The 26,149-nt window shown below is 43.8% G+C and overlaps 1 protein-coding gene across 50 annotated transcripts in view; it reads right to left on the reverse strand.

The window, feature by feature from the left end:
* The window catches only part of MAP4K4 (mitogen-activated protein kinase kinase kinase kinase 4), a 197,225-nt gene extending 172,723 nt beyond the window's left edge, over window positions 1–24,502 (reverse strand). For 32 of the 50 annotated variants that reach the window (XM_063616781.1, XM_055243554.2, XM_063616788.1 and 29 more), the window contains exons 1-2: window positions 24,066–24,289; window positions 23,673–23,738 (exon numbers count right to left, since the gene is read on the reverse strand). In XM_063616781.1, the coding sequence (XP_063472851.1) occupies window positions 23,673–23,738; window positions 24,066–24,122 (123 nt within the window). In that variant the 5' untranslated portion in view covers window positions 24,123–24,289. Of the gene's footprint in view, window positions 1–23,672; window positions 23,784–24,065 lie in introns of those variants that run through there. The other 18 variants (XM_055243556.2, XM_055243532.2, XM_055243538.2 and 15 more) reach the window with 5 other exon arrangements.
* Between the last annotated feature and the right edge of the window lie 1,647 nt (window positions 24,503–26,149).

The following is a 26,149-nucleotide window of genomic DNA, read 5'->3' on the forward strand; positions in this document are numbered from 1 at the left end:
TCATGCCTGTAATCCCAGCACTTTGGGTGGCCGAGGCGGGTGGATCACGAGGTCAGGAGTTCAAGACCAGCCTGACCAATATGGTGAAACTCTGTCTCTACTAAAAATACAAAAATCAGCCAGGCATGGTGGCGAGAGCCTGTAATCCCAGCTACTCAGGAGGCTGAGGCATGCGAATCGTTTGAACCCGGGAAGCAGAGGCTGCAGTGAGCCAAGATCGCGCCACTGCACTCCAGCCTGGGCAACAGAGCAACACTCCATCTCAAAAAAAAAAAAAAAGCAATATACTACCCAACCCCTTAACACGCTACTCAAAGATATTTCAGACAGGCTATTTCTTGTCCTGCCCAATCAGCTATCCCTCCTTTACAAAACTTGGGCAATCTCCTCTTTGGAAATGGTTTTTCACACTGCCCTAGAGAAAAAAAAAATGCACCTTTCCAAAGCCATTCAGAAGTGGATTTTGAATTCTCAAGTCTGCTTTAAGGGATTATCTCTGTATCAATGTGTTGCATGATGTACTGACAATTTCTAGTATCAGTTTTTATTCTCTTTTTTAAACCTCATCGTCTACTGACCTGTTCCATAGTGGAAACTAAATTGTAAAGGCTTATTTGCAAAACAGGAATGTTTTTTCTCTACTTTCAAATAACTGGAAGATCTGAATTAATGCTAGTAAAAATCCTATGAGTAGCGCTAAATGCAATTCAGCCACAGTACAGGGCTTTGAAAGGACAAAATTTTAAATGTGGTTTTTACTAACGTGACTCATAGGAAGAATGAAGTATTAAAAATGTTATTCTCTAAAGACTGAGCTGATGCAACAAAATGCAAAATATGTTATCAACTATGCCTAAACCAAAAATTCAGCGATAATTCAACTTGTTTTTCCAAATTAAGACCTACAAGAGCTAGATCTAGTAATTACTCCCCATCAAGAAAACAGTAACAAAAGATTATTTAACTTGAATATCTGAATTTTCAGAAAACACAATCTAAAAATCAAAGAAAAATGATAAAAAGATCAGTGCCTGCTCATAAAGGGCACTCAGTAAAAGTGTTGTATTTTGTTTTAATGAGTAAGATGAGAGAAACCCAGAGTGTCCTCTAATCATCTGAGGCAAAAATGTGAAGGTCCATTTGGCAGTCTACTATATGCTGACATATCTTTTAGCCAGTTAGTCCCTCCACCTCACGGGGTCCTTGGAGGTTTCTCCAGGAAAAACGAGGGAGATGCACAGAGGCTCTCTCAAGTTCCTTCCAGAACTATCATTCTATAGTCCAGGACTTCAACATAAAAACCACTGACCTTAAGGAGTTCAAATCCAGCCTGGAAAACATGGTGAAACCCCGTCTCTACTAAAAATACAAAAAAATTAGCCAGGCGTGGTGGCGGGTGCCTGTAATCCTGGCGACTCAGGAAGCTGAGGGAGAAGAATGGCTTGAACCTGGGAGGTGGAGGTTGCAGCAAGCTGAGGTCATGCCACTGCACTCCAGCCTGGGCGACAGGGGTCTCAAAAAAAAAAAAAAAAAAAAAAACACCACTGACCTTACCCACCACCGCCCCAAAAAAACACAAACAAAACACTTAAGTACAACTGTGCTATACAAATACCTGTCCAGACTGATTTTTTTCCTTGTTTCTTTCTCAACGGTATTTCAAAGCTTCAAACTCTTTCTACCTTCCATCCACTGTTCTCCCCTTTTTGAACTCTTTTTTTTTTGAGACCTAGTCTCACTCTGTCGCCCAGGCTGGAGTGCAGTGGCGTGATCTCGGCTCACTGCAACCTCCGCCTCCCGGTTTCAAGCAATTCTCCTGCCTCAGCCTCCCAAGTGGCTGGGACTACAGGCGCCCGCCACCACACCCGGCTAATTTCTGTATTTTTAGTAGAGAAAGGGTTTCACCATATTGGCCAGACTGGTCTTGAACTCCTGACCTTGTGATCCGCCCACCCTGGCCTCCCCAAGTGCACTGGGATTACAGGCGTGAGCCACCACGCCTGGCCCCCTCTTTGAACTCTTATTCTCACAATCAGGCGCTTCAATTTTCTATTCCAACAACGACACTTTTTACTGTCTGCTTTCCTAGGTTCAAGAGAGACCACATAATCAAGAAACAAAAAGCTTGCCTAAAAGTCTTTCCCCAGGTTCTCCCTGATTGTACTTACACCTGCCCACTTTCCCCCTCTTTCCTGGGGCCTCAAAACACAGCTGTTGCCTGAAAGCCTGCCACTGTCTGGGTCTGCTGCTTTCTCCAAAACACCACAATGGCTGTCATCTATTTTCACTAGAAACTTACTGCCATGGTTTAGGGGCAGTCCCGGCCTCTGACCCACTCTGTGAGCCACCTCACCCAGAAACCAGCCCTTTTATTCGTTCACTCCCACAAACACTTACTTTTGTTCAGGAAATGTACTACAAACTGAAATGGAATTTGAGAATCATAATCCATTTATGACCTTGTGATGTCACCAAATCATCAAATAGTAGGGGGGAAGACAGTAGCACTTCGCTGCACTGCCTTCCAACCCAACGCAGAGAGACGAAGAGTGAAAGTGTAAAAGAGGCCAGATCTGCAACCCTAGCTCTGACTAGGCCACAAAGTCCCTCACTCTCTGTAAGCTAAGGGGTTGAGCTACACATTCTCTAACACCCCTTCCTACATCAACATCCTGTGAGCCTCAGAAAGACTACAGTCCTAACTGAAAGTTGTAATCTGTTCACAAAATCATTTATTTGAATGTACAGATACCCAAGACACTTTACACCACATGGATAAGACATAACCCTAGTCCAAATAACCCACCCTAGCAGCTGTGTTCCAGTGAACTACCAACACTTCCCATGCTAACTTCTTTGCCCTACTATTCCTTATTATTGAAAGTATGGAATTAAGTAGCATCACTGGGGAAGCATATTAGAAATGCAGATTCCCAGACGCAGAGAAATCAGAATCTGCATTTTCACAAGCTCCCAAGATGACTGAGTGTACATTAGAGTATGAGAGGCTCTGAGGAAGACACAGAAAAGTAGAGAAAAAGGAAAGCTTCAGGACTGGCAACTTCTGCTCCTCTCAGCACCTCCTTTGCCTCTCAATCCCACCCTTAACCCATCCACCCCACCACCACCCCACCCCCCACCCCCACCCCCACACCCCATCTTCCCACTGTCAGCCCTGGCCTTAAACCCTCGCAAGCTCTCTCTGCCAAATCACATCTTACCTACCAATCAAACCTGCCGATACCCTGGGAAACAATCTGGCAAAAAGGTTAAGAGCTAAACTTAGAAGTCAGGACTGAAATGCCTTAACACTTGGTTTCTCCAATTGCTTCCTAGCTATGTGTCTTTAGGCAAGTTACCTAACCTCTCCATGCATATGCAAAATAAAAATTAAGGTAAGGAAATGTACATAAAAGAGATGGTGGACCACGTCAGTACTCAAGATAGCTTTTTTTTTTTTTTTTTGAGACGGAGTCTCGCTCATGTCACCCAGGCTGGAGTGCAATGGCACGATCTTGGCTCACTGCAACCTCGGCCTCCCAGATTCAAGCGATTCTCCTGCCTCAGCCTCGCTAGTAGCTGGGATTACAGGCATGTGCCATGATGCCCGGCTAATTTTGTATTTTTAGTAGACATGGGGTTTCTCCATGTTGGTCAGGCTGGTCTCGAACTCCCAACCTCAGGTGATCTGCCCATCTCAGCCCCTCAAAGTGCTGGGATTACAGGCATAAGCCACCATGCCCAGCCAAGATAGCTTTTTTTTATAACACACAGTCAAGGGCCAAGTCTCTCACTCTTTACTAATTCAACTATATGCTTATTCAACTAATAGTTGAAGCACATTGATTCCAAAACTCCCACCAATCAGCCTAGCTTCCAGTGTCTTCCTATTTTCTCTATACTCCTGAGTCTTCACCGTCTCCATTCTGTTCGTTTATAGAATCACATTATCCAAGGCTAATGAGTCCTCATTGAGCTTAGCACATCCTGATTCATTTCTAAACTCACCAAAATCATTGCTTGTGAGACTGTTTCTAGAAACAAATGGCTTGTGCACTGCAGATGGCACACCACAGACAGTCCCATGTGCCACCCACTAAAGCTAAAAAGTCACCTGGTAAAGGAGTTCAGGCCGTTTCCTCTAATGAGAGAAGTCTATGACTTTTTGGATTATACTAATGAATATACTAATGAATATACTTTTGAATATACTAATGAATATGCTATTCATCTGATTAGAACAGCAGTCCCAACCTTTTTGGCACAGGGACCAGTTTCATAGAAGAAACTTTTTCCACGAAAGTGGGCTGGGGGTGGCAGTGGTGGGAGACAGTGACAGATCATCAGGCATCAGATCCTCAGAAAGAGTGTACAACCTAGATCCTTCATATGCACAGTTCACAATGGGGTTCATACCCCTTTGAGCATGTTTAATTCAAGGCAAGAGTTTGTTCTTTTCCTGACACAAAAAGAAATTAAGAGTTATTATATGAGAGCCTTAAACTTAGGCACTTAAACCTCAAATCCCATCATTTGTTGTATTGGTACTAAGAACTAAAACTCATCTTCAAACGTCATCTTCCAACACACAAACAGCAGATTCAATCTAGTTTACCTGTAGCTATATCTCATTTCGCCTTCATTATCAACATTTTGGGGAAGGAGATAAGCTTCGTTTGCTCTCCTAAACAACCAATGAGAAGGCCGCATGCTGAGAGCTGGGTATGCATGACTTCCTCCTGCCCAAGCCCTACTCTCATTTCCTGTTGAGCTAAGAAAAGCAGGTAGAGTGTTGCCATCCATGAATTAAGGTATTTGAGCACCAAAAGCCCAGGCAAAATTCATGACTTATTTATCATTTTGCTATTATCATCCTACCCAAATTAGTGGATGCAAAACCCTAACTCTCAGCTGTAACAGGGCATACTGTAACACTGTAATTAATGGTGATTAGATTCTTTTGTAAAATGAAGATATTAAATGTACATATTTATCTCCATTTATTATATCTCCATCTCATTCCCCAAAAGTTGAATGTTTTGTAATACTCGAAACTTTTTAAATATTCCTTAGTGAACAACAAAAGGAAGAGAGGAGACAAAGAGAAAACTGAGATATGGGAAAAAGGCCAGGGTGCTTAAAAAGTCGGCCAACCCAAGTCACATCATGCAGCCCCCAGTTAACTGCCAGCTGACTTCAGCTTCCGGAGGGATCCTAGAAGAGATGGACAGAAGAGCCACCACACTACCACACTGAGTATGCCCCAATCCAAATTACTGACCTACAAAAGTATGAGCAAAGATGATGATGCTTATACAACATGAAGCCAGCAAGTTTCAGGCATGGTTTGCTACCCAGCAAAGGCTAACTGATATATTACCACCATCTGATGGGTTTACTGTCTTCTTAAACCCCATGAAAACACGAACTGTATATTTTTTCTTTTTTTGCCAATTCTTTATCTCCATCATCTAGAATAGCATCTGTAGTTTTTTTTGTTTTTGTTTTTGTTTTGAGATGGAGTCTCGCTCTGTTGCACAGGCTGGAATGCAGTGACACAATCTCGGCTCACTGCAAGCTCCGCCTCCCAGGTTCACGTCGTTCTTCTGCCTCAGCCTCCCGAGCAGCTGGGACTACAGGCACCCGCCACCACACCCGGCTAATTTTTTGTATTTTTAGTAGAGACAGGGTTTCACCGTGTTAGCCAGGATGGTCTCAATCTCCTGACCTCGTGATCCACCCACCTCAGCCTCCCAAAGTGCTAGGATTACAGGCATGAGCCACTGCGCCCGGCCATCTGTAGTATTTTTGTGTTCAATGAATATACTAATGAATATGCTTTTTATCTGATTAGAACAGCAGTCCCAACCTTTTTGGCACAGGGACCAGTTTCATAGAAGAAACTTTTTCCACGAAAGTGGGCGAAGGGTGGCAGTGGTGGGAGACAGTGACAGATCATCAGGCATTAGATCCTCAGAAAGCGTGTACAACCTAGATCCTTCATATGCACAGTTCACAATGGGGTTCATGCTCCTTTGAGAATCTAATGCCATCACTGATCTGACAGGAGGTGAAGCTCAGGCAGTAATGCGAGCAATGGGGAGAGGCTATAAATACAAATAAAGCTTCAATCGCTTGTCCACTGCTTACCTCCTGCTGTGGGGACTGGCTCCTATTAGGTCAAGGACCAGTACTGGTCTGAAACTCGGAAGTTGGGGACCCCTGGATTAGAAGACCCTATGTATTTTTTAGTTTAAAAAAACAAGGTTCAAAATTTTCAGGTTGAGTATCCCTAATCCAAAATTTGAAACCATTTGAGCATCAACATGACTCTCAAACTAAATGTTCACTGGAGCATTTTGGATTTCAGACTTTTGGATTAGAGATATTATACCATTAAATATAATACGAACATTCCAAAATCCAAAAAAATCTGAACTACTTCTGGTCCAAAGCATTTCAGATAAGGGATATTCTACCTGTGTTAGTTAATAAATCATTAGCACTTTAGAGTAAAGTTATTTTCTGTGTCTTCAGTACAAGAAAAACTTTACGGTATTGTTATGGGCTGAAACCGTGATCCCCCAAAAATTACTGACATGTTGAAACTCTCATCTCCAGTACCTCAGAAAATGATTGAGACTTAGAAACAAGGCCTTTTGAAGAAGTGACTGAAATAAAATAAGGCTGTTAGAGTGAACCTTAATCCAATCTGACTGCTGTCCTTGTAAGAAGAAATCTGGACACAGACACCAGGGAGGGGTGCACAAAAGGAAAGGCTAAGAAGCTGGCCATTTGCAAATTAGAAAAAGAAGCCTCAGGAAAAACCAACTCTGTCAACACCTCAATCTTGGACTTCTGTCCTCTAAAACTATGAGAAAATGATTTATATTACTGAAGCCCCCAGCCTGTGACATTTTGTTACGGCAGCCCTAACAGACTAATGCAGGTATGGAGTTCCCATACATTCGTTCTCTTGGGTCTTGACGCCTCTTATTTTTACATTCTCTGAATAGCAAAAAATTATTGAGAGATTCATAGAAGAAAAGTTGGGTGGCAAGAATTTCTTAAGCTGTTTTTTTAACTAGGAAAAGGTATTTTAGTTCCATTTATGTGACTGATGAGTTCTGTGATTCTGGAAGTGGACTGCAGCCTATGGAACAAATCTTAGATCCATTCTTTTACCAGAGAGTTTGAACAAGATAATCTTCAAGCCTCCTCCTAGCCCCAACATTTATGTATCAGAGTTTACATGGAAAGTATCAGAATGTTCAAATGAATTCTGCACATGATTTAGAAGGAATGTTAATTTCCATTTTGATTTAGAGTTGGCTGGTATCAGTGTCGAACTTCTTAGGAAGGCTCGTTTTCTCATGGTTTTTTGATAAAGGGGAAGATAAGGTTCTTATAGTTATTTGGAGAAAATAAAATTATTATGATTAGTTATATAACATAATCGTAGAATATTATTTCTCACTGTATAGGGAGGGGTTTTCTAGCCGTTTTTGTCAAACAGCCTCTTTTGAAATGTAAGAAGATTATGTTTCTTAACTATATAAATATGTTGCATAAAGATGGCATAACTTTCTCAAAGTTAATTTCTCAACAAGTTTCTTCACATGTACAGGAAATGCATTTTAGCGAAAACTTCCTTCCCTATAATTTATTCTAAACAGGTTGCTTGGACAAAATCTGTGTTCAGGTAGTTCCTCTTTTACTAACATTTAATAAATAGTTGAAAAAAATTACGTGAAAATTGTTTTGAAAGTATAATAATAATAACTATTAAACTAAACCTGAAGAGGCTTGATTGTTTAGCATTCATGTAGCACCATCAGACTTCCAACCTATCTTAAGTCACCACTGTTCTTGAAGCAACGCTCTCTGGATTGGATTTGAGGTTTGTCTCTATTGCATGAGTGAGGTTCTAAGACAAAGATATTAACATATTGGCTCTTGTCATAAGGCCATCTGAAGTTCCAGATTGTAAATGAAATGAAAAACTCCCCAGGTATTTGTTATTTTTGGTAGGATCAGATGATGGGAAATTAGAAAACTTTTTTTTTTTTTTTTGAGATGGAGTCTCGCTCTGTCGCCCAGGCTGGAGTGCAGTGGCGCGACCTCAGCTCACTGCTACCTCCATCTCCCGGGTTCCAGCAATTCTCCTGCCTCAGCCTCCCGAGCAGCTGGGATTACAGGCACCCCCACCATGCCCATCTAATTTTTGTATTTTTAGTAGAGACGGGGTTTCACCGTGCTAATGAGGCTGGTCTTGAATTTCTGACCTCAAGCAATCCACCTGCCCCAGCCTCCCAAAGTGCTGGAATTACAGGCATGAGCCACCGCACCCAGCCTTTTTTTTTTTTTTTTTTAGACAAGGTCTCACTCTGTCACCCCAGGCTGGAGTGCAGTGGCATGATCTCGGCTCACTGCAACCTCTGCCTCCTGAGTTCAAGCAATTCTCATGCCTCAGCCTCCCAAGTAGCTGGGATTACAAGCATGCGCCACTATGCCCGGCTCATTTTTTTTTTTGTACTTTTAGTAGAGATGAGTTTCACCATTTATTTGGCCAGCCTGGTCTTGAACTCCTGACCTCAAATGATCGCCCACCTAAGCCTCCCAAAGTGCTGGGATTACAGGAATGAGCCACTGCACTCAGCAGAGGGATTAAAAATTTTTTAACTGATCACTGTCAAACTGGAACACTGGGATAGCAAAGTACCTTTTTACTTAAATATTTTAAGCACAATCAAGATTTTGGTTTAAGGCCCAGGCGCAGTGGTTCACACCTGTAATCCCAACACTTTAAGAGGCCGAGGAGGCGAGTGGATGACCTGAGGTCAGGAGTTTGAGATCAGCCTGGCCAACATGATGAAACCCCGTCTCTACTAAAAATACAAAAATTAGCCAAGGCGTGGTGGCAGGCACCTGTAATCCCAGCTACTCAGGAGGCTGAGGCACGAGAACTGCCTGAACCCGGGAGGTGGAGGTTGCAGTGAGCCAAGATGGCGCCCACTGCACTCCAACTTGGGTGACAGAGTGAGACTCTGTCTCAAAGAAAGAAAAAAAAAATTTTTGGTTTAACAGAAACTTTTAATTAATCAACCCTTGAAGTTCAAAGTGAACTATCAATGTTCCAAGGCCAGGGTCTTTGATATTCCTCAACAAACAAATTTCTCGGCCTGGCTCAGTGGCTCACACCTGTAATGCCTGCACTTGGAGAGGCCGAGATGGGTGGATCACCTGAGATCAGGAGTTCGAGACCAGCCTGGCTAACATGGTGACAATCCATCTGTACTAAAAATAAATTAGCCAGGCATGGTGGTACACACCTGTAATCCCAGCTACTCAGGAGGTTGAGGCACAAGAATCACTTGAACCTGGGAGATGGAGGTTGCAGTGAGCCAAGATCATGCCACTGCACTCCAGCCTGGGTGACAAAGGGAGATACTGTCTCAAAAAAAAATAAAATAAAAAATAGGGCCGGGTGCAGTGGCTCATGCCTGTAATCCCAGCACTTTGGGAGGCCAAGGAAGGCAGATCACGAGGTCAGGAGATTGAGACCATCTTGGCTAACACGGTGAAACCCCGTCTCTACTAAAAATACAAAAAATTCGCCGGGTGTAGTGGCCCGCGCCCATAGTCCCAGCTACTCAGGAGGCTGAGGCAGGAGAATCACTTGAACCAGGGAGGCAGAGGTTGCAGTGAGCCGAGATCACACCACTGTACTCCAGCCTGGGCAACAGAGCGACACTCTGTCTCAAAAAAATAAAAATAAATAAATAATAAAGAAAAGTAAAATGTATACTAAAAAACTATAAGGCCAAGTGGGTAGAAATGGAGGTACACCATAGTAAGGCTTAATATCATTTGAAGGTAGACTGTGGTAAGTTAAAAACATGTGCTACAAACCTAAAGCAACCTATAAAATAACCTAAGTAGAAGTTATAGGTAATAAGCCAGCAAAAGGAATCATTAACAAGCAAAAAAAAAAAAAGGGCAAGACAGACTACCAATAAGATCAAGTCCTCAGCTGATAGAGCCAGCAAGAAAATAAACAGTATAAAGACAAGAAAAAAATAAATAAGCATCCTATTTAAAATTCAACATTTAAGTCGCTTTTTTCATATAACGATAAGAATATATTTTCAGCTAATTAACTAGAAAACTAATGAAACGTCTAATACAATCTTGGAGTTGATGACTGACAAAGCCCTTGCCAATACAAAATAATGCAAAAAGAATTTCACATTTTGAAAGCCAGCATTAGTAACAACAAAGTCCCATTTTCCAGTATGATTACAGAATGGTTAGAAATATCTCACTCAACATCAAAAAAAAGCCACAATGTCATTTTACCTAATCGGATTAGAAAAAGAAAATTCTCTTTTGTCCATATTATCAAAGAGCAAGGCCAGCCCCAATGGCTCACGCCTGTAATCCCAGCACTTTGGGAGGCCGAGGCAGGTAGATCACTTGAGGTCAGGATTTGGAGACCAGCCTCATCAACATGGTGAAGACCCATCTCTACCAAAAATACAAAAATTAGCCAGGCGTGGTGCTGCATGCCTGTAATCCCAGCTACATGAGAGTCTGAGGCAGGAGAATTGCTTGAACCCTGGAGGCAGAGGTTGCAGCTCTGTCTTAAAAAAAAAAAAAAAAAAAAAAGCAGAAAAACTTTATCTTTTAATTATTTTTTATATAACCGGAACTACAGAAACTTATTAAAAACTATGTGAATATCATAAACCTGTACACCATTGTTCCCATTTTACAGAGGTCCCTTTCAGCCCTAACATCATGGGGACCAGCAGCTGAACAAAGCAGTCTCCCCATGTGTAATGTAGGGCAGAATGTGGCCTACTTAAGGCCAGCTGTTTACCAAATATTATTCCAGATATTGCTTATAAGACAATCTGAGGCCTGATGAAGGCCCCTCCTTCACCCATATGAGAATGTTCAGGATGCTAACTTCTAACTGATACAGGAGATTCAAAAGCAAGGAGCACCAAACAGTGCAGATGTGGGAGGCAAGGCTTCCTGAGACAGCTGGCTCAAGGCAAACTGAATGGAGACAGTCAATTACCATAATCAATGGAAGACACCCCTCCTATCTTTATTCAAAGCAGTATTAACCAAGATGATGAATCATCAGCTCAGTGGGTTGAACTCCTAGCAGACTGTTCACTGCTCCACATACATCTATGCCTCATCTAGAGCATCTGAATTGAAATCATAAAGCTTCACTGTGCGTACCACCGTATCTGTTTTATCAGCTCTAACTTAGCTATCATGTCACACACTCCCATAGGCCCCTGCTGTTCCCCATCTGCAATATCATCCTCTTTAACTGTGTGTTCATTTTCTGCCTTACACATTAGGCTACACGCTACACAAGGGCATAAGCTGACTGCCTTTCTTGTCCATTGTCACCAGTGAGCAAGCCTCACATGGTGCCTGGCACATATTATAAACACATTAAGTATTAGATAAATAAATAAAGGAAATCTTGACTAGCAGAACAGTCTCAAAATATCTGTAGACAGTGAAACAAGAAACAGCAATCAAGTCTTGAAATCACTGAAGAGTAAAGCACTGAACACCTGTCAGATTTTTCTGGGAATCAAGGAAGGGAACAAGAATAAATGAGAAAACGTGTACATATAGAGAACTAAGATGCTCTAATATGCCAAGTTCAAACTGGAATGGCCCTAGAATTTGAGTCATGCCCTAGCAGGTGAATGAATACACCCAACGAATTGTGTCACTTAAATGTACACACTCAACCTCAGGCAATATTCAGTGTCTAACCCGGGATCTCCAACAAATTATTAAGTACCTTGATGCACAGCCCTAACTCAGATAATACTCAGTCTTTGACATACCTCTCAAAATTGAAGTCATAAAACTACACACCAATTACATAAAGAGTCTTAGAAAAACTCAGAGGGGGAAGGGCTCTGGTAGTCAACAGTATTCTGTCACTGTCACAGCAAGTAAGAATGAAAGCTCTCCAGTATAAGAATTTTCAAAAAGTAAACTATTACTTAATTTTATGTAATCTGAATGCAATAAGGCCCTAACAAAAGGTATCACAAAAAAACTTAAGAATAAAATATAAGAAAAATACTCTTAAAAATACACTTGAAACAAATGAGCAAACTTATTCCCCCAAAACACATAGCAAATCATTTATTTAACTTGGGATACATCCTTCTGACCAAAGATAACATATTTTGCTTTGTTTTTTTAAAATCCAGGCAAGACAATAGCTTCTGCTTGAGATAAAGGAAAACTGCAGTCTAGCATCACATGGTAAATAGCTGGCTATTATACAAGGGAATTCCCCCCAAAAATAGAAGGAAGAACTAGTTTGGCCTATTTCCTAGTACCAGTGACCTTCGCTGATAGTGAATAGTTTGTCTTCATAGTGATAAGAAAGAAGCTGTATTCATGTTTTCAAAAATGACTTAAGGCCAGGCACAGTGGCTCATGCCTATAATCCCAGCACTTTGGGAGGCCGAGGCGGGTGGATCACCTGAGGTGAGGAGTTCGAGACTAGCCTTGCCAACAGGGTGAAACCCCATCTCTACTAAAAATGCAAAAATTAGCTGGGCGTGGTGGCTCACACTTGTAATCTCAGCTACTTGGGAGGCTGAAGCAGGATAATCACTTGAACCCAGGAGGTGGAGGCTGCAGTGAGCCGAGATCGTGCCACTGCACTCCAGCCTGGGCGACAGAGTGAGGCTCCATCTCAAAAAATAAATAAACTCACAGTAATGACTAATAATAAGAGTGGGGAAGATAAAGGATTCAGGGACGCAAAACTTCCAACTGCTTTTCCCTCATCCAGACAGTCACTCAGGGTCATCACAACCAAGTGTTTGGTTACACTAAAGAGAAACAAGAAGACCCAAACAGATAAATTCCCCCTCCTTTCTCCCTTCTGTGGATGACTTAAGGTGCAGTCCCATCAACATCATGCCTATCAATTGGTGAACAGGTTAACAAATGTGGTACAACCATAGCCTAAAATTCAGTAATAAAAAGGAACAAAGAACCACACTGCTACATGGTCGAACCTCAAAAACATTAAACACAGGTGACCACACATTGTAGGATTCCATTTAAATGAAATGTTCAAAAAAGGCAAATTAATACTGACAGATTAGTGGTTGCCTGGGGCTCTGGGTTGGAATGGGGATTAACTGTAAATCACTATGAGGAATCTTATTGGCATGATCAAAGTGTTCCAATATTGATTTGTGGTGATGGTTGTGCCACTCAGTAAATTTACTAAATATCACTGAAATGTAAGCTTGAATTGGGTTAATTTCATAATACAGAAAATATACCTCAATAAAGCTGCTTTAAAAAAAAATACTGCTGAACAAACTCCTCTGTCTCTCAAAGGTTTGTTCAAAGCAGCAGCCAGCATGGTAATTAATACATATCATGGCACTGCTTGGCATCCTGCCTCACTTTCCTTATTCCTCATCCTCATCTCCCTCGGCTTGCACCTCCCAAATTAAGTATCTCTGACAGAGGTCACGCATTAAGGTCACAGAGGTTATGCATTGCTTATCCTTGTTTTCATTTTTTATTTGTTGTTATTGTTTCGTTGGTATTGTTATTGTTCTGTTGGTATTGTTATTGTTCTGGATGAAAGGAAACAAACACCTGGGCAAAACCCTAAGTCCAAAATCAAAGACACAACTTTTGGTTAAACATGGTGGACTGATCACATGAGTTATTAAGAATTAATTCCCATAAAAATGATTTTAAAGTAAACAAAAGAATAAAGAGATAAAGGGGAAGAGAGGCAGTAGAGATCATTTCTATCAGGTTTTGACAGCTAAAAAGTGGATGGTGAGAGGCAGAGGTAGGCAGACCACTTTAGTCCAGTAACCTGGGCAAGATGGTCAAATGCCATCTCTACTAAAAATTTTTAAAATTAGCTGGATTGGCCAGGCACGGTGGCTCACGCTTGTAATCCCAGCACTTTGGGAGGCCGAGGCGGGCGGATCACGAGGTCAGGAGATCGAGACCATGGTGAAACCCCGTCTCTACTAAAAAATACAAAAAATTAGCCGGGCGTGGTGGCGGGTGCCTGTAGTCCCAGCTACTCGGAGAGGCTGAGGCAGGAGAATGGCGTGAACCCGGGAGGCGGAGCTTGCAGTGAGCCGACATTGCGCCACTGCACGCCAGCCTGGGTGACAGAGCAAGACTCCGCCTCAAAAAAAAAAAAAAAAAATTAGCTGGACATGGGCCAGGCGCGGTGGCTCACACCTGTAATCCCAGCACTTTGGGAGGCCGAGGCGGGAGGATCACGAGGTCAGGAGATACAGACTATCCTGGCTAACACGGTGAAACCCCATCTCTACTAAAAATACAAAAAAAAAAAAAAAAAATTAGCCAGGCATGGTGGCAGGCGCCTATAGTCCCAGCTACCCGGGAGGCTGAGGCAGGAGAATGGCATGAACCTGGGAGGTGGAGCTTGCAGTGAGCCGAGATTGCACCACTGCACTCCAGCCTGGGCGACAGAGTGAGACTCCACCTCAAAAAAAAAAAAAAAAAAAAAAACAACAAACTTAGCTGGACATGGTGGTGCACACCTGTAGTCCCAGCTATTCAAGAGGCTGATGTGGGAAGTTTGCTTGAGCCCAGGAGGTCGAGGCTGCAGTGAGCTGTGATCACACACCACTGTACTGCAGCCTGGGAGACAGAGCAAAACCCTGTCTCAAAAGACACAGACAGACAGACAGGCAGACCAGGGGCAGTGGCTCATGCCTGTAATCCCAGCACGTTGGGAGGCCCAGGCAGAGGGATCACCTGAGGTCAGGAGTTAGAGAACGGCCTGGCCAACACAGTCAAACCCCATTTCTACTAAACATACAAATATTAGCCAAGCATGGTGGTCCGCACCTGCAGTCCCAGCTACTTGGGAGGCTGAGGCAGGAGAATCACTTGAACCCACAAGGCCGGGGCTGCAGTAAACTGAGATGGCGCCACTGCACTCCAGCCTAGGCAACAGTGAGACTGTGTCTCAAAAACAAAAAGATAAAAGTGGATGGAGTAGTAACTAACTAAGAAGTAAAAACTACAACCTAAGTGTCTACTAAGGATACCAAAAAGAAGTAAGACAGTTAGACCTACAAAACCCTGAGAAGGTCATCATTTGGAATAAACCAATACCAAGTGAGGTGCAAGGCCAAAATCAGAACTGATCAAAGTTTGCATATTTGGTGGTTGAAAGCCCCAGGTCCCCTTTCTTTGCCTTACACAGTCTGGTAACTGTCTCACATCACTCCATACCCACAGGAAACCAGAGATTTAGTCCCTAAAGAAATTGAAAGCAGTTATGTTCCAGACAAGAGGAGACAAGGCAGTGATAAGAAAAAGCGATTTTCAGCCATACAAGGACTTAAAACCTTAATACCCATATACCCTTTCTTTTAAAACTACTAGAGGATGTGCTTCAGGAAAATAAAGATGGTAAACCAAAAAGGAAGACTGCAGTATCCAGGAAACAGACATTCCAGGACAATAGCTACATGCCAGGTCCAAGGGCAACCATACCTGCACAGCTATGAGGAAACTCCAGGGAGAAAAAATTGAAATCAACAGGTTATCTGCAACAATATAATTATCTGATGTGTGGTGTTAAATTAAGCATTTGGAAAATGTGATAAAGACTAAACTTTGCTAGGCATTTGTTATACCTTTTAGAGTATCTGAGGAGGAAGGTGATGATAGGTACAAAGAAAACTAAGCAAATGAAAAACTAAAAGCGATGTGGGGGTAGGGGTGTTGTTTAAAAAAGGAAATGTAATCGTATGAGACTGTTTAGCTCACATATAAATGGTATTTACATAGTCATGATAAAAGAAACAACTATCACTTTAAAACAAAATTATGGTATGCCCACTTAAGGGAGGCAGCAAGTATAGGAGTTAAATATTCAACTACTATTGAACTAAGTAGTTCAATAACTACAACTACTGCTAAAGGAAGTCAATAAATGTATAAAACTGACAAATGAAGAAATGGCCACATAAGTACCTAATTTAGAAATATAGCAGTAAATTTCAGATGTAGCAGCTAAAATCACTGAAAACAGATGCTTCTGGAGAACGCGATGACTCCAACTTTTGATATGAGCACTTTAGTATCATTTGATTATAACTATGGATTCATAACTGGTAAGTTAAGGCCCTATTTATCATATGAAGGATTTTTTAAAGTTATAAAGTAAAAGAGGGGTTTTTCTTTCATTTATTTAAATTTAATAGGATAACTTGTTCATATTTAGCCATACCTGAGACAGTTCCAAAGCACAGGGGTCAAAGACGTTTTGGCACTAAAGCATAAAGCTGTAAGCAGCACCTGCTCTAGCTCCCCAATGTTCAAAGGGTGGGAGAACCAACTACTAGGCACAAACAACAGTTCTCAATTCTCCAGCTCACTAACACACCAACCACCCAGAGTCTACTAAGAGCCCTGCTACAAATTCAATCCTGCCAGTTCAGTGTTCCTCAAAGTGTGGTCTGCTGACCACAGCAATATCATTTCTGAAATTAAAAGTATACAAAAACTTTTATATCACCTGAGTTTCTTATACTTTTTTAAAAAGAAAACAAAAACAAAAACTTTTACAGCAATTTGACAGGGGAAAAACGTCTTTAGATTCTGCAAGCAAAAAAAGTAGACTGATATTTTATATGTCTACCTTTTCATCTCACTTTTCATTTGTTTTTACTGTAATTTAAAGCACAGAGAAGCCCTGCTGATGAGGCTGAGCCACTTAAAATGAACACATTGCAGTATGTGCTGTTTCCATGTGTCGGTGCATTCACTGTGTCTGAACACACGTGTGCTGGGCAGAGGACCCAGGGAGATGCAGACAACACAGAATGTATGACTGACATCCCACATCTGGCATTTTGTGTCCATCCTCGTTTTTCTTGAGTTCCATAAGGGTAGATATATCATCTGCTTCATTTACCACTGTGTATCTAACTCTCAGAACAGGGCCTAGCACACATCCACAGTACCTGCATGAAACCACCCTTACATGGTTAATCATTTTTCACTGTTGTCTCCCCAATTTAGTTATACCTAATGCTATCTAGATATCAAAGTTTGTAAGAGTCCAGTTTTTAAAACGGGATGTCCTAAAACTTATCATTGTGATCATTCCTTAGAGATTCTTACAGAAAAAAACTACCTCCCAATGAATCACTTTATTAATTACTCAACCCAAGAGGCAGCTTCTCTTCTGAATAATACTCACCAACTCTTATTACTGAACCTGCTGCATAACAAAAGAACAAACTGTTTGGTGAGCAGTGATATAACATTATAAAACCTAACAACCATTGCTGCCGCAATGGTCACTGGTAATAAATATAAGATTACCTTGGCCTTCTCCATTTTCTTCCTAGTCATCTTTCCCCGTATGTCTAAAAACTTTACCCTGACTCCAGTTCGAGACCAGCCTGGTCAATATGGTGAAACCCCATCTCTACTAAAAATACAAAAATTAGCCAGGCATGGTGGCGTGCACCTGTAGTCCCAGCAACTCAGGAGAGTCGCTTGAACCTGGGAGGCGGAGCTTGCAGTGAGCTGAGATCGCATCACTGCACTCCAGCCTGGGCGACAGAGCGAGACACCGTCTCAAAAAAAAAAAAAAAAAAAAAAAAATATATATATATATATACACACACACACACACACACACACATACATATATGTATATACATAAAATATTGGTTAAGAAAAAAGGCAAAATACAAATTGAGTTTGCAGCTAGGCAAATGAATGTACATTTATCACAAAGCTTTAAGCAGTAAGGAGTTAAAAACTCATCATCAGCAGGGTTTTGTTTGGTGGTTGGCTTTTCTGTAGAGCTTTTGATGTTTCTGAGTTAGTAAAACAGTTTTTGAAAGTTTGGGGTTGAAACTCTTTAAGAGAGCAGGGCTTGCTCAACAGGGCTGGCTTCCTCCCACCTTGCCCAAGTCCAGAATCTTCCAGCATGAAGGAAATCTATGTCGCAGAACAAGCCTGAACATGCCTCTCAGTGGCAGATCAGCTGACACAATCTCCTCCTAATGAAAACATCTAGTTCTACAAAATTCATTTTGCCCCAGTGGATGTCTTTACCTCCAATTAAGAACAAGAGATGCTACACTTAAAAGATAACATTTAGAGAATCCCTCACAAAAGTTTAAGTACTTGCTCCAAAATGCAAATTTTTTTATTTTATTTTTTTTTTGGAGGAGTCTGGCTCTGTCGCCCAGGCTACAGTGCAGTGGTGCTATCTCAGCTTACTTCAACCTCCACCTCCTGGGGAAGTTCAAGCAATTCTTCTGCCTCAGCCTCCTGGGTAGCTGGGACTAGAGGCACGCGCCACCACACCAGGCTAATTTTTGTATTTTTAGTAGAGATGGGGTTTCACCATGTTGATAGGCTGGTCCTGAACTCCTGACTTTGGGATCCGCCTGCCTCGGCTTCCCAAAATGCTGGGATTACAAGTGTGAGCCACCGTGCCCGGCCCCTAATGATTTTTAAAAGCCAGACAATCCATATGGCACTTTACCACTGAGCAATCAAAAACAATTTTAGCACTTTAACCACCCCGCCCCCGCCTTTTTTTTTTTTTGAGACAGAGTCTCACTCTGTTGCCCAGGCTGGAGTGCAGTGCCATGATCTCAGTTCTCTGCAACCTCCGCCTCCTAGGTTCAAGCGATTCTCCTGCCTCAGCCTCCCAAGTAGCTGGGATTACAGGCATATGCCACCACGTCCGGCTAATTTTTTTATTTTTTTAGTAGAGATGGGGTTTCGCCATGTTGGCTAGGCTGGTCTCCAACTCCTGACCTCAGGTGATCTGCCCGTCTCGGCCTCCCAAAGTGCTGGGAATCCCAAAGCTCCTCCTAATACCGTGGGCAAACCGTGTACCCACTTAAAGGGACACACCAAAGCCTGCAGAGAACGAGTGAATTCAACAAGTTAAACCTAACAAAGAGTAATGCCCAAGTATCCACCCCAACCTCTCCTCCTCTCTACCACCACTGCCACTATCCTGCCTCGGCCTTCACCCCCTGTCACTGGACCACTGCCCAAGGCCAACCATCTTACCAGCTCCTTCCCAACACACATCTGGATCAAGTCCCCTACTCTAAGGGATCTCCAATTCCAACAAAATCTTTCAGTGACTCCTCAATGCTTAAAGAAGATGTCTCTCCTCAAGTCCAAATAATACCTCCTTGAAATTCCCACTACTCCCTAACCTTTCTACCATTCCCAAAGGTCACTCTTAGCCCTACTGCCACACACAAACACCTCTCCCCTCCCTTTCTTCAATAAATGAGGGGTCTACCATTAGCACAGTGTCAAATGGGCGTCGAATGAGCAAACTTAGTGTTAGCTCCCCTTACCATCAAGGTCTTTGGGCCTAGGGTACCCTCGTCCTCAATCTCCAAGGTCCACATTATACCCTTCCTCCAATGACAAGATCAGAATGCGTCAGTCTTCTATAAAATCTATGGTCCCTCCTTTGAGTGAACCTTGATTTCTGACATTTTACCTGCTGGATTCTAAACTCCCTGACTTCCACGTTACTGTTACCGGATTTCCCGTCAGGCCTCCAAGACTCAGAATTGTCCTCAGGCTGGCAATCTTCTTTTTTTTTTTTTTTTTGAGACAGAGTTTCACTCTTGTTGCCCAGGCTGGAGTGCAACGGCACAATCTCGGCTCACTCCAACTTCCACTTCCCAGGTTCAAGTGATTCTCCTGTCTCAGCCTCCTGAGTAGCTGGGATTACAGGCACCTGCCACTACACCCGGCTAATTTTTCGGTATTTTTAGTAAAGACGGGGTTTCACCATGTTGGCCAGGCTGGTCTCGAACTCCTGACCTCAGGTGATCCGCCTGCCTGGGCCACTCAAAGTGCTGGGATTTACAAGCGTAAGCCACCGCGCCCGGCTGACAATCTTTTATTCAAGACATTTGGAACACCAGCCATCACATGCTCACAAAATGCAAAATAACAGTAGTTACCCCAAGAAGAACACAAAAATGGTCAAATAAATATTTAAAATAACAATAAGGCCGGGTGCAGTGGCTCATGCCTGTATACAATCCCAGCATTTTGGGAGGCCGAGGCGTGCAGATCACTTGAGGCCAGGAGTTCAAGACCAGCCTAGCCAACATGGTGAAACCCCGTTTCTATATACAAACATTAGCTGGGCGTGATGGCACGCACCTGTAATCCCAGCTGCTCAGGAGGCTGAGGCAGGAGAATCACTTGAAACCAGGAGACGGAGGTTACAGTGAGCGGAGATGGTGCCACTGCACTCCAGCCTGGGCTACAGAGCAAACCTCCGTCTGAAAATAACAATAAAATCCAAAATAACATGGAAACAAACTTGATTTATTTCTGGTTTTAATTTTTCACATTATCATTCTCCTCACTGATCATACCAGACACTTCTTTTATAAATATATGGTACTCTGAATGTAACCTTGTGAAGAGAAATTTACAATTTTAAGTTTATGAGTATCCTTCTCTCAAAAACCTAAGGGTGAAAATAAATTTCTCTAAACAGAATATGCCGTTTTTCACCTCCTTAAGATGCAGTTATATACTGTTCAACGTTCAACTATACCAGACCATTTACCACTGTTGTCAGAGATACAGAAAATTCAAAGTTATCCCCCAAAAAACTGGATCAAGTCCCCTACTCTCAGGGATCCCCAATTCCAAAAAAACCTTTCAGTGGTTCCTCAATGCTTAAAGATGTCTCTCCTCAAGTCCAAATAATATCTTCTTGAAATTCCCAAAGGTAACTCTTAGCCCTACCGCCACACATACACCCCCCCTCCCTTTCTTCCATAAATAAGGGGTCTACCATTAGCACAGTTTTGCAGGGGAGTCGTTTGCCCCAAAAAAAGCTATTTCATACGACATATCAAATCTCGGAAAACTCTCTTTCAACTCACTCACTTCATGTAAATATAGTTGCCTCAAAATAAGCAACCTCTGCGCTAATGAAAAATAGAAAATAGGACACTAAAATAAATTGCTACAAGTTGTTCAGCTTACAGATTTTTTTTACCTGAAATTATATTTAAAAATAAAGACCCTTTTATAAATAACAATTCAGCAACAAATATTTTTCAAACTTTAATGCTATTCATCCTAAAGGATGTTTAGCAGCAATAAACAAACTCTAAAGTGTTAATAATGTAATCCCAAATCTACCACAAGCAAATCATACCAACAAAAATCCTAAATTAACTCCTATGAATTGTAAATGGTTCTAGAAATTAAATAGTTAAAAAGAGGAAAAAAGAGATGTTCTGCTATTTTCATCACCTCTAAAATTGAAGTTCCCAGTACCTGCTTGTAAACATTAAAGAACTTCTCGTTATAGTAAAAAAAACATTTTACTGATGCATGAGACAATCAGGAAAATGTTAACAGTGAATATATGACATTTTTCTAAGTGTGATAACAATGTGATTGTGTAAAAAAGAAACATTCTAAAGTATTTACGGCTGCAATGGCATTTGGAGTTTACATTAAAATAAAGGAGAAGAAGAAGAATACAGATGAGACAAGATTAGTCATCTGCTTATAAACTGAGCTCTCTAGTCTTTATGTTTGAAATTTTCCATAATAATATAAAAATGTAACTGCTTATGAGCAAAATCTCAGGCACTATTTTGTTCTGGACTGTAGGCAACTTTTGCACAGATTTAATTCCCTAGGTTTGCATAATTAGAGAAATTCTCAACTGTACCGACTTTGTAGTCAGAGAGCTGTGTCATGCCAGTATCCCAAATACTTGCCAAACGTAGCACTCAGCAAACCTAGTTCAAAAGCTTGGAAAGGTTGGGGGGAATGGAACCAAAATGGCAATGAGGGGAAATAACAATGAACCTGACTAAACTCTTACCATAAACAGCTCCCACCTCTTAAAACCAATAAAGACAAACTGGGGTTTCATTCTTTCCTTTCTCTTAAGGTTTAAAGACTATATTGCCTTCTAGCTTACTTCTTCTCTGCCCTTAACATCCATGCTGACCAAATAAGACACAAACAATCCAACTACTGTGTAGCCAGGTCAAAAACAAGCTCTGGCTAATTCACTTGGAAGACTACAATCACCACTTAGATTTGGCGAGAAAAAACTGGGTTAGAAAAAAAATGACTGGTGCTTAAACAAACAACAGACCGGGGAGAATGTCTTTTAGCCAGTTACCAACCACTCAGTGAGTTGCAACACAATCTTTTCCAAAATTTTCCAAAGCCTTCCAAATTCAGTTGAGCCGGGCAAGCTGAGTTAACGGGGCTCTCTTTCAAATTCAAAAATCTGGCCCCGGCCCCAACAGTTAACCAACAAAACACAAGCTAATACACTTGAGATCACCTAAGAATACTGACCCAAGTTTGGACCACAGTCCAGTCGGTAAAGTACCCAGGCTAGAAGTCTAGGCTGATGAGAGGCGTTCAAGTGATAAACTCTACTCACAACGCAGAAAAGAGACAATAAGATCCACACTTAATCTAGCCTAAGAAAAGGTCTACAGTCGGCTTCCAACCCCCCCAACTCCACCCATTTTTAAGGAGACAATGACAATTCTTCATGGTGAACCACAGAGCCCTGCTTCCCTAACCTTGTACCGACTCTAACAGAACACTCCCCCAGTGCAGATTAAACTTTTAGAAAACGTTCAGTAATGAGAAATAAATCAAGACAGGAAGAATTTAACATTCTGTTCTGAATTTTCAAGGCCTGCGCCTCCATTCCCTACGTATCTTTCATAATCTCTAGACTGTGCAATGTATAAAATGAACACTGTTAGTCACATCAGGTGTCAGCTACTCAGCGCAGACTCAGTCTCCAGATTTGCTAGTTTCATTTATCGCTGGGGTGGAGGGTGGGTGTTAAAATTTTTAAAAAAGAGAAAGACCTGGGTGGGTGTGAAACCAGGGCATCCTCTATATTCTCTTCGCTCTCCGTCATTTCTGTTTCAATTACACAGCTGTCAAACAGGTTATTCCTGGAATTCAGATTTTATAATCCCCACACTGTAATTCTTCCTGCTGCTGTTGCCCAAACACACACTCCTCCCTGCTTCCCCAAAATACGTATCCATCAATAGAAAGGATGACAGCCACAGTTATAAAGTATTCCCAGGTAACGCCAAAATCCCCACCTTGAGCAACTGGCAAGCACTGAGTGGAGGCTGAAACATGATGACAATTTTCACGACGGCCAAAGCAGTGGCTTAGGATCGTCAGAGGCAAGGCCCGCCTCCACTGTATTTTAATTTACACACAAACTCAGAAGGCCAGATTTGGGGAAAAAAAGAAAAAATTCAGGTTGTCTTATTTTTAAAAAATGCTTTTCCATTTTATCGAAATAAAGTGCATGCCTAAGAGTGTAGCTTATTTCCTTATCTCAAAGCCAGGAAATGAGATCTTTTAAGGCCAGTCTGAATATAAACTCAAGTGTGCAAAAACAGAGGGACTGCAAGGCGAAACCCCTCTCCCAATTTTGGCCAAGCGGCGTGGCCTCCAGTCAGCAGCATGTTTATCACCCCTCCTCGTCCCCCAACAAGAAGTTTCCACATGCCACAGGAAACAAAGAAGGCGCCCACACCGACCTTATAGACTTGTCCATAGGTGCCATTTCCAACCACTTCCACCAGCTCAAAAATCCCAGCAGGATCCTGGAGAGGAAGGAGGGGAGGGGTTATCATTTAAAAGAAGCCAAAAAAATGAATAAATCAAGCAGGGCAGTTGGAGAGAAAGGGCGGTGACAAAAGAGGTAGGCTTCGCCCCGCGAGGTCCCCCAGCGCCCGGGGGTTGCGCGGCGGGCTCGGGGCGTGGGGGCGGTGGAAGGTAGCGCCCGCCCCGCACCAGCCCGCACAAGCAGACAAAGGGGCCGCCGCGCCCGCGGCTCTGCCCACGGCGGCGCCCAAGCGCCCGGCCGACCAGGGCGCGGCCCCGGCTGCCGGCTGCCCGCTCCCCGCGCGCCCGCTCGCGGGCCCACTCACCCGCAGGGAGGAGAGGTCGATGTCCACCAGACTTTTTGCAGGGGAGTCGTTCGCCATTTTCCCTTTTTGCCACCAAAAAACAAGTAACAATAAATGTCTCTGTCGCTCTGTGTATCTCAGCCGCAGACCAGGCCGCCGACCGCGCTCCTCGCGCGGCAGCCGGGCCGGCCCGGGACTCTACTCGCGGGGCCGGGGGCGGCGGCGGCGGGCTCGGCTGCGCTCTCGGGCCGCTCGGGGCTCTCGGCCGGCCGGGCCGCGCGGAGGGCGGACGGAGCGTGCGCGGGCGGCGGCGGCGCTCACACCATGGCGCGGGGCCGGCCGTCAGGCCCCCGGGCGTCGCCCGCCGCCTCAGGCCCCGGCGCCCGCGCCCCGCGCCGCGCGCCTCGAGGACGGGCCCGGAGCGTGGGGCCGCGGCGGCGCCGAGAGTTGAGCGAGTGAGCGCGAGGCAGCGAGACAAAGATAACCCGGGAGGCGGAGGCGGAGGCGGAGGCGGGGAGCGAGGTGGGGGGGGGGGGGAGGGAGGGAGGGAGGGGGCGGCGGCGGCGCTGGAGGAGGAGAAACGGGACACCAAAAATATATTCTGAGGAGAGAAAACAGCTCCCCCTTTCCTCCTCAGGCAGGAAAAACGGGCGGAAACGCACTCACACCCCGAGCCCTGCCGGGGAGGGCGCGGGCCGAGGCGCCCGCGCGGCGTGAATATTCATCAGGGGTGGGGACCGAACAATGGCCGCGCCGGCAGGCAGCGCGGGCAGCGGCCCCGACACGACGCCGGGCGCCCAAGTCGAGCCTCGGCGCTCGACCCCGCACGGCGCTCCGGAAAACAGCAGGAGCGGGGAGGAAACGGGCTGGGATTTCCCCGGGGAGGAGCTGGGGTGGGGAAACGCCCCTACCTCGCGCTAACAACAGATGACATGAAACTGAGCTGGACCGACACTAAGAGGCCATGGACCCTCGCGTCTCCCAGGGCAAGGGTGTGTCCCGCCGGCCGCGCCCCGGCTCTAGAGAGACCCGAACCGGGTGTTGCCGAGCGGAGGAGGGGCCTCCCTCGATCGTCGCCCCCTCCTCGCCCCACTCGCCCCACTCGCCCCATCCCCCACTCTCCCACCCCCTACAGAGGAGACCCTTAAGTCCCTCGTTTCCGGCTTCCCTGCACGGTTTTCTTTTCCTTTCTCTGCTTTTGCAGGCTAAATGTGTGGTACGGTTGTGGTTGTAGTTGCGGGATTCGCTGAGCATCGCTGGGCTGCCCCGCCATATCCAAAACAGCTCCTGTAATTGTCTGGCGCTGCGCTCCTGGCTGCGCTCAGTAGGTGAGCACTGTATTTGGGGCCCTTAGTACCAAACCGCGTTTTGTAACCTGGAGATCACTAAGGATCAACCAACAGGTTTCTTCCGGCAACCTCGGAAGCCAGTCGGTAGTTAGGCACTTTAATGCCAGTGAATCAACAGTCGTTTATATCGCATTCCTCCACCGTCCAAAAACTTTCAGTGGTTCCCTGTTACCTGACAGGTGTTCTCAAAACGTGAGTGCTTCAGGCAAAGTGCCAATTGCCTGGCCCTGCCTCCCGAGTTCTCGTTTCAGGAGGTCTGCAATGGGCCTGAGAATGTGCATGTGTAAGTTCTCAGTGAAGCTAACGTCGCTGTTAGAGGGATCACTCGTTGACAAGTGGCCTCCGGCTATTCATGATTGGATTTTCATAAGCATCACCTTCATCATCTACCGATTCTTATGCACATACTGTGTCTCCCCCACACAAACACGTTGTGCCGAGTGCTTTACACACAGCACTCTATTTACAGCCTTGAAGGAATGTTATCCTCTTTTTAGGTAAAGAAAGCAAAGTACTGAAAGATAAGGAATATGTCCAAATTCCTTAAAAGCACAGCCTGGAAGTGGAGCAGGGATTTTCACCAGGTTAGCCTGTTCCCAAAATCCAGATCTCTGATTCAGCCAAGTTAGCTCTACCCAGAATATGTATAGCACTCTCCTGCTTCCCGACAGTTTGGTTTCTGAAATTTTTGACTGTGAGAATCCCTGGTAAGGGTAAAATATATTGAGGGGCTCCTGGTATCCATTTATAAGGAAA

Source organism: Symphalangus syndactylus, chromosome 14 (assembly GCF_028878055.3).
Source record: "Symphalangus syndactylus isolate Jambi chromosome 14, NHGRI_mSymSyn1-v2.1_pri, whole genome shotgun sequence".
NCBI lineage: Eukaryota > Metazoa > Chordata > Mammalia > Primates > Hylobatidae > Symphalangus > Symphalangus syndactylus.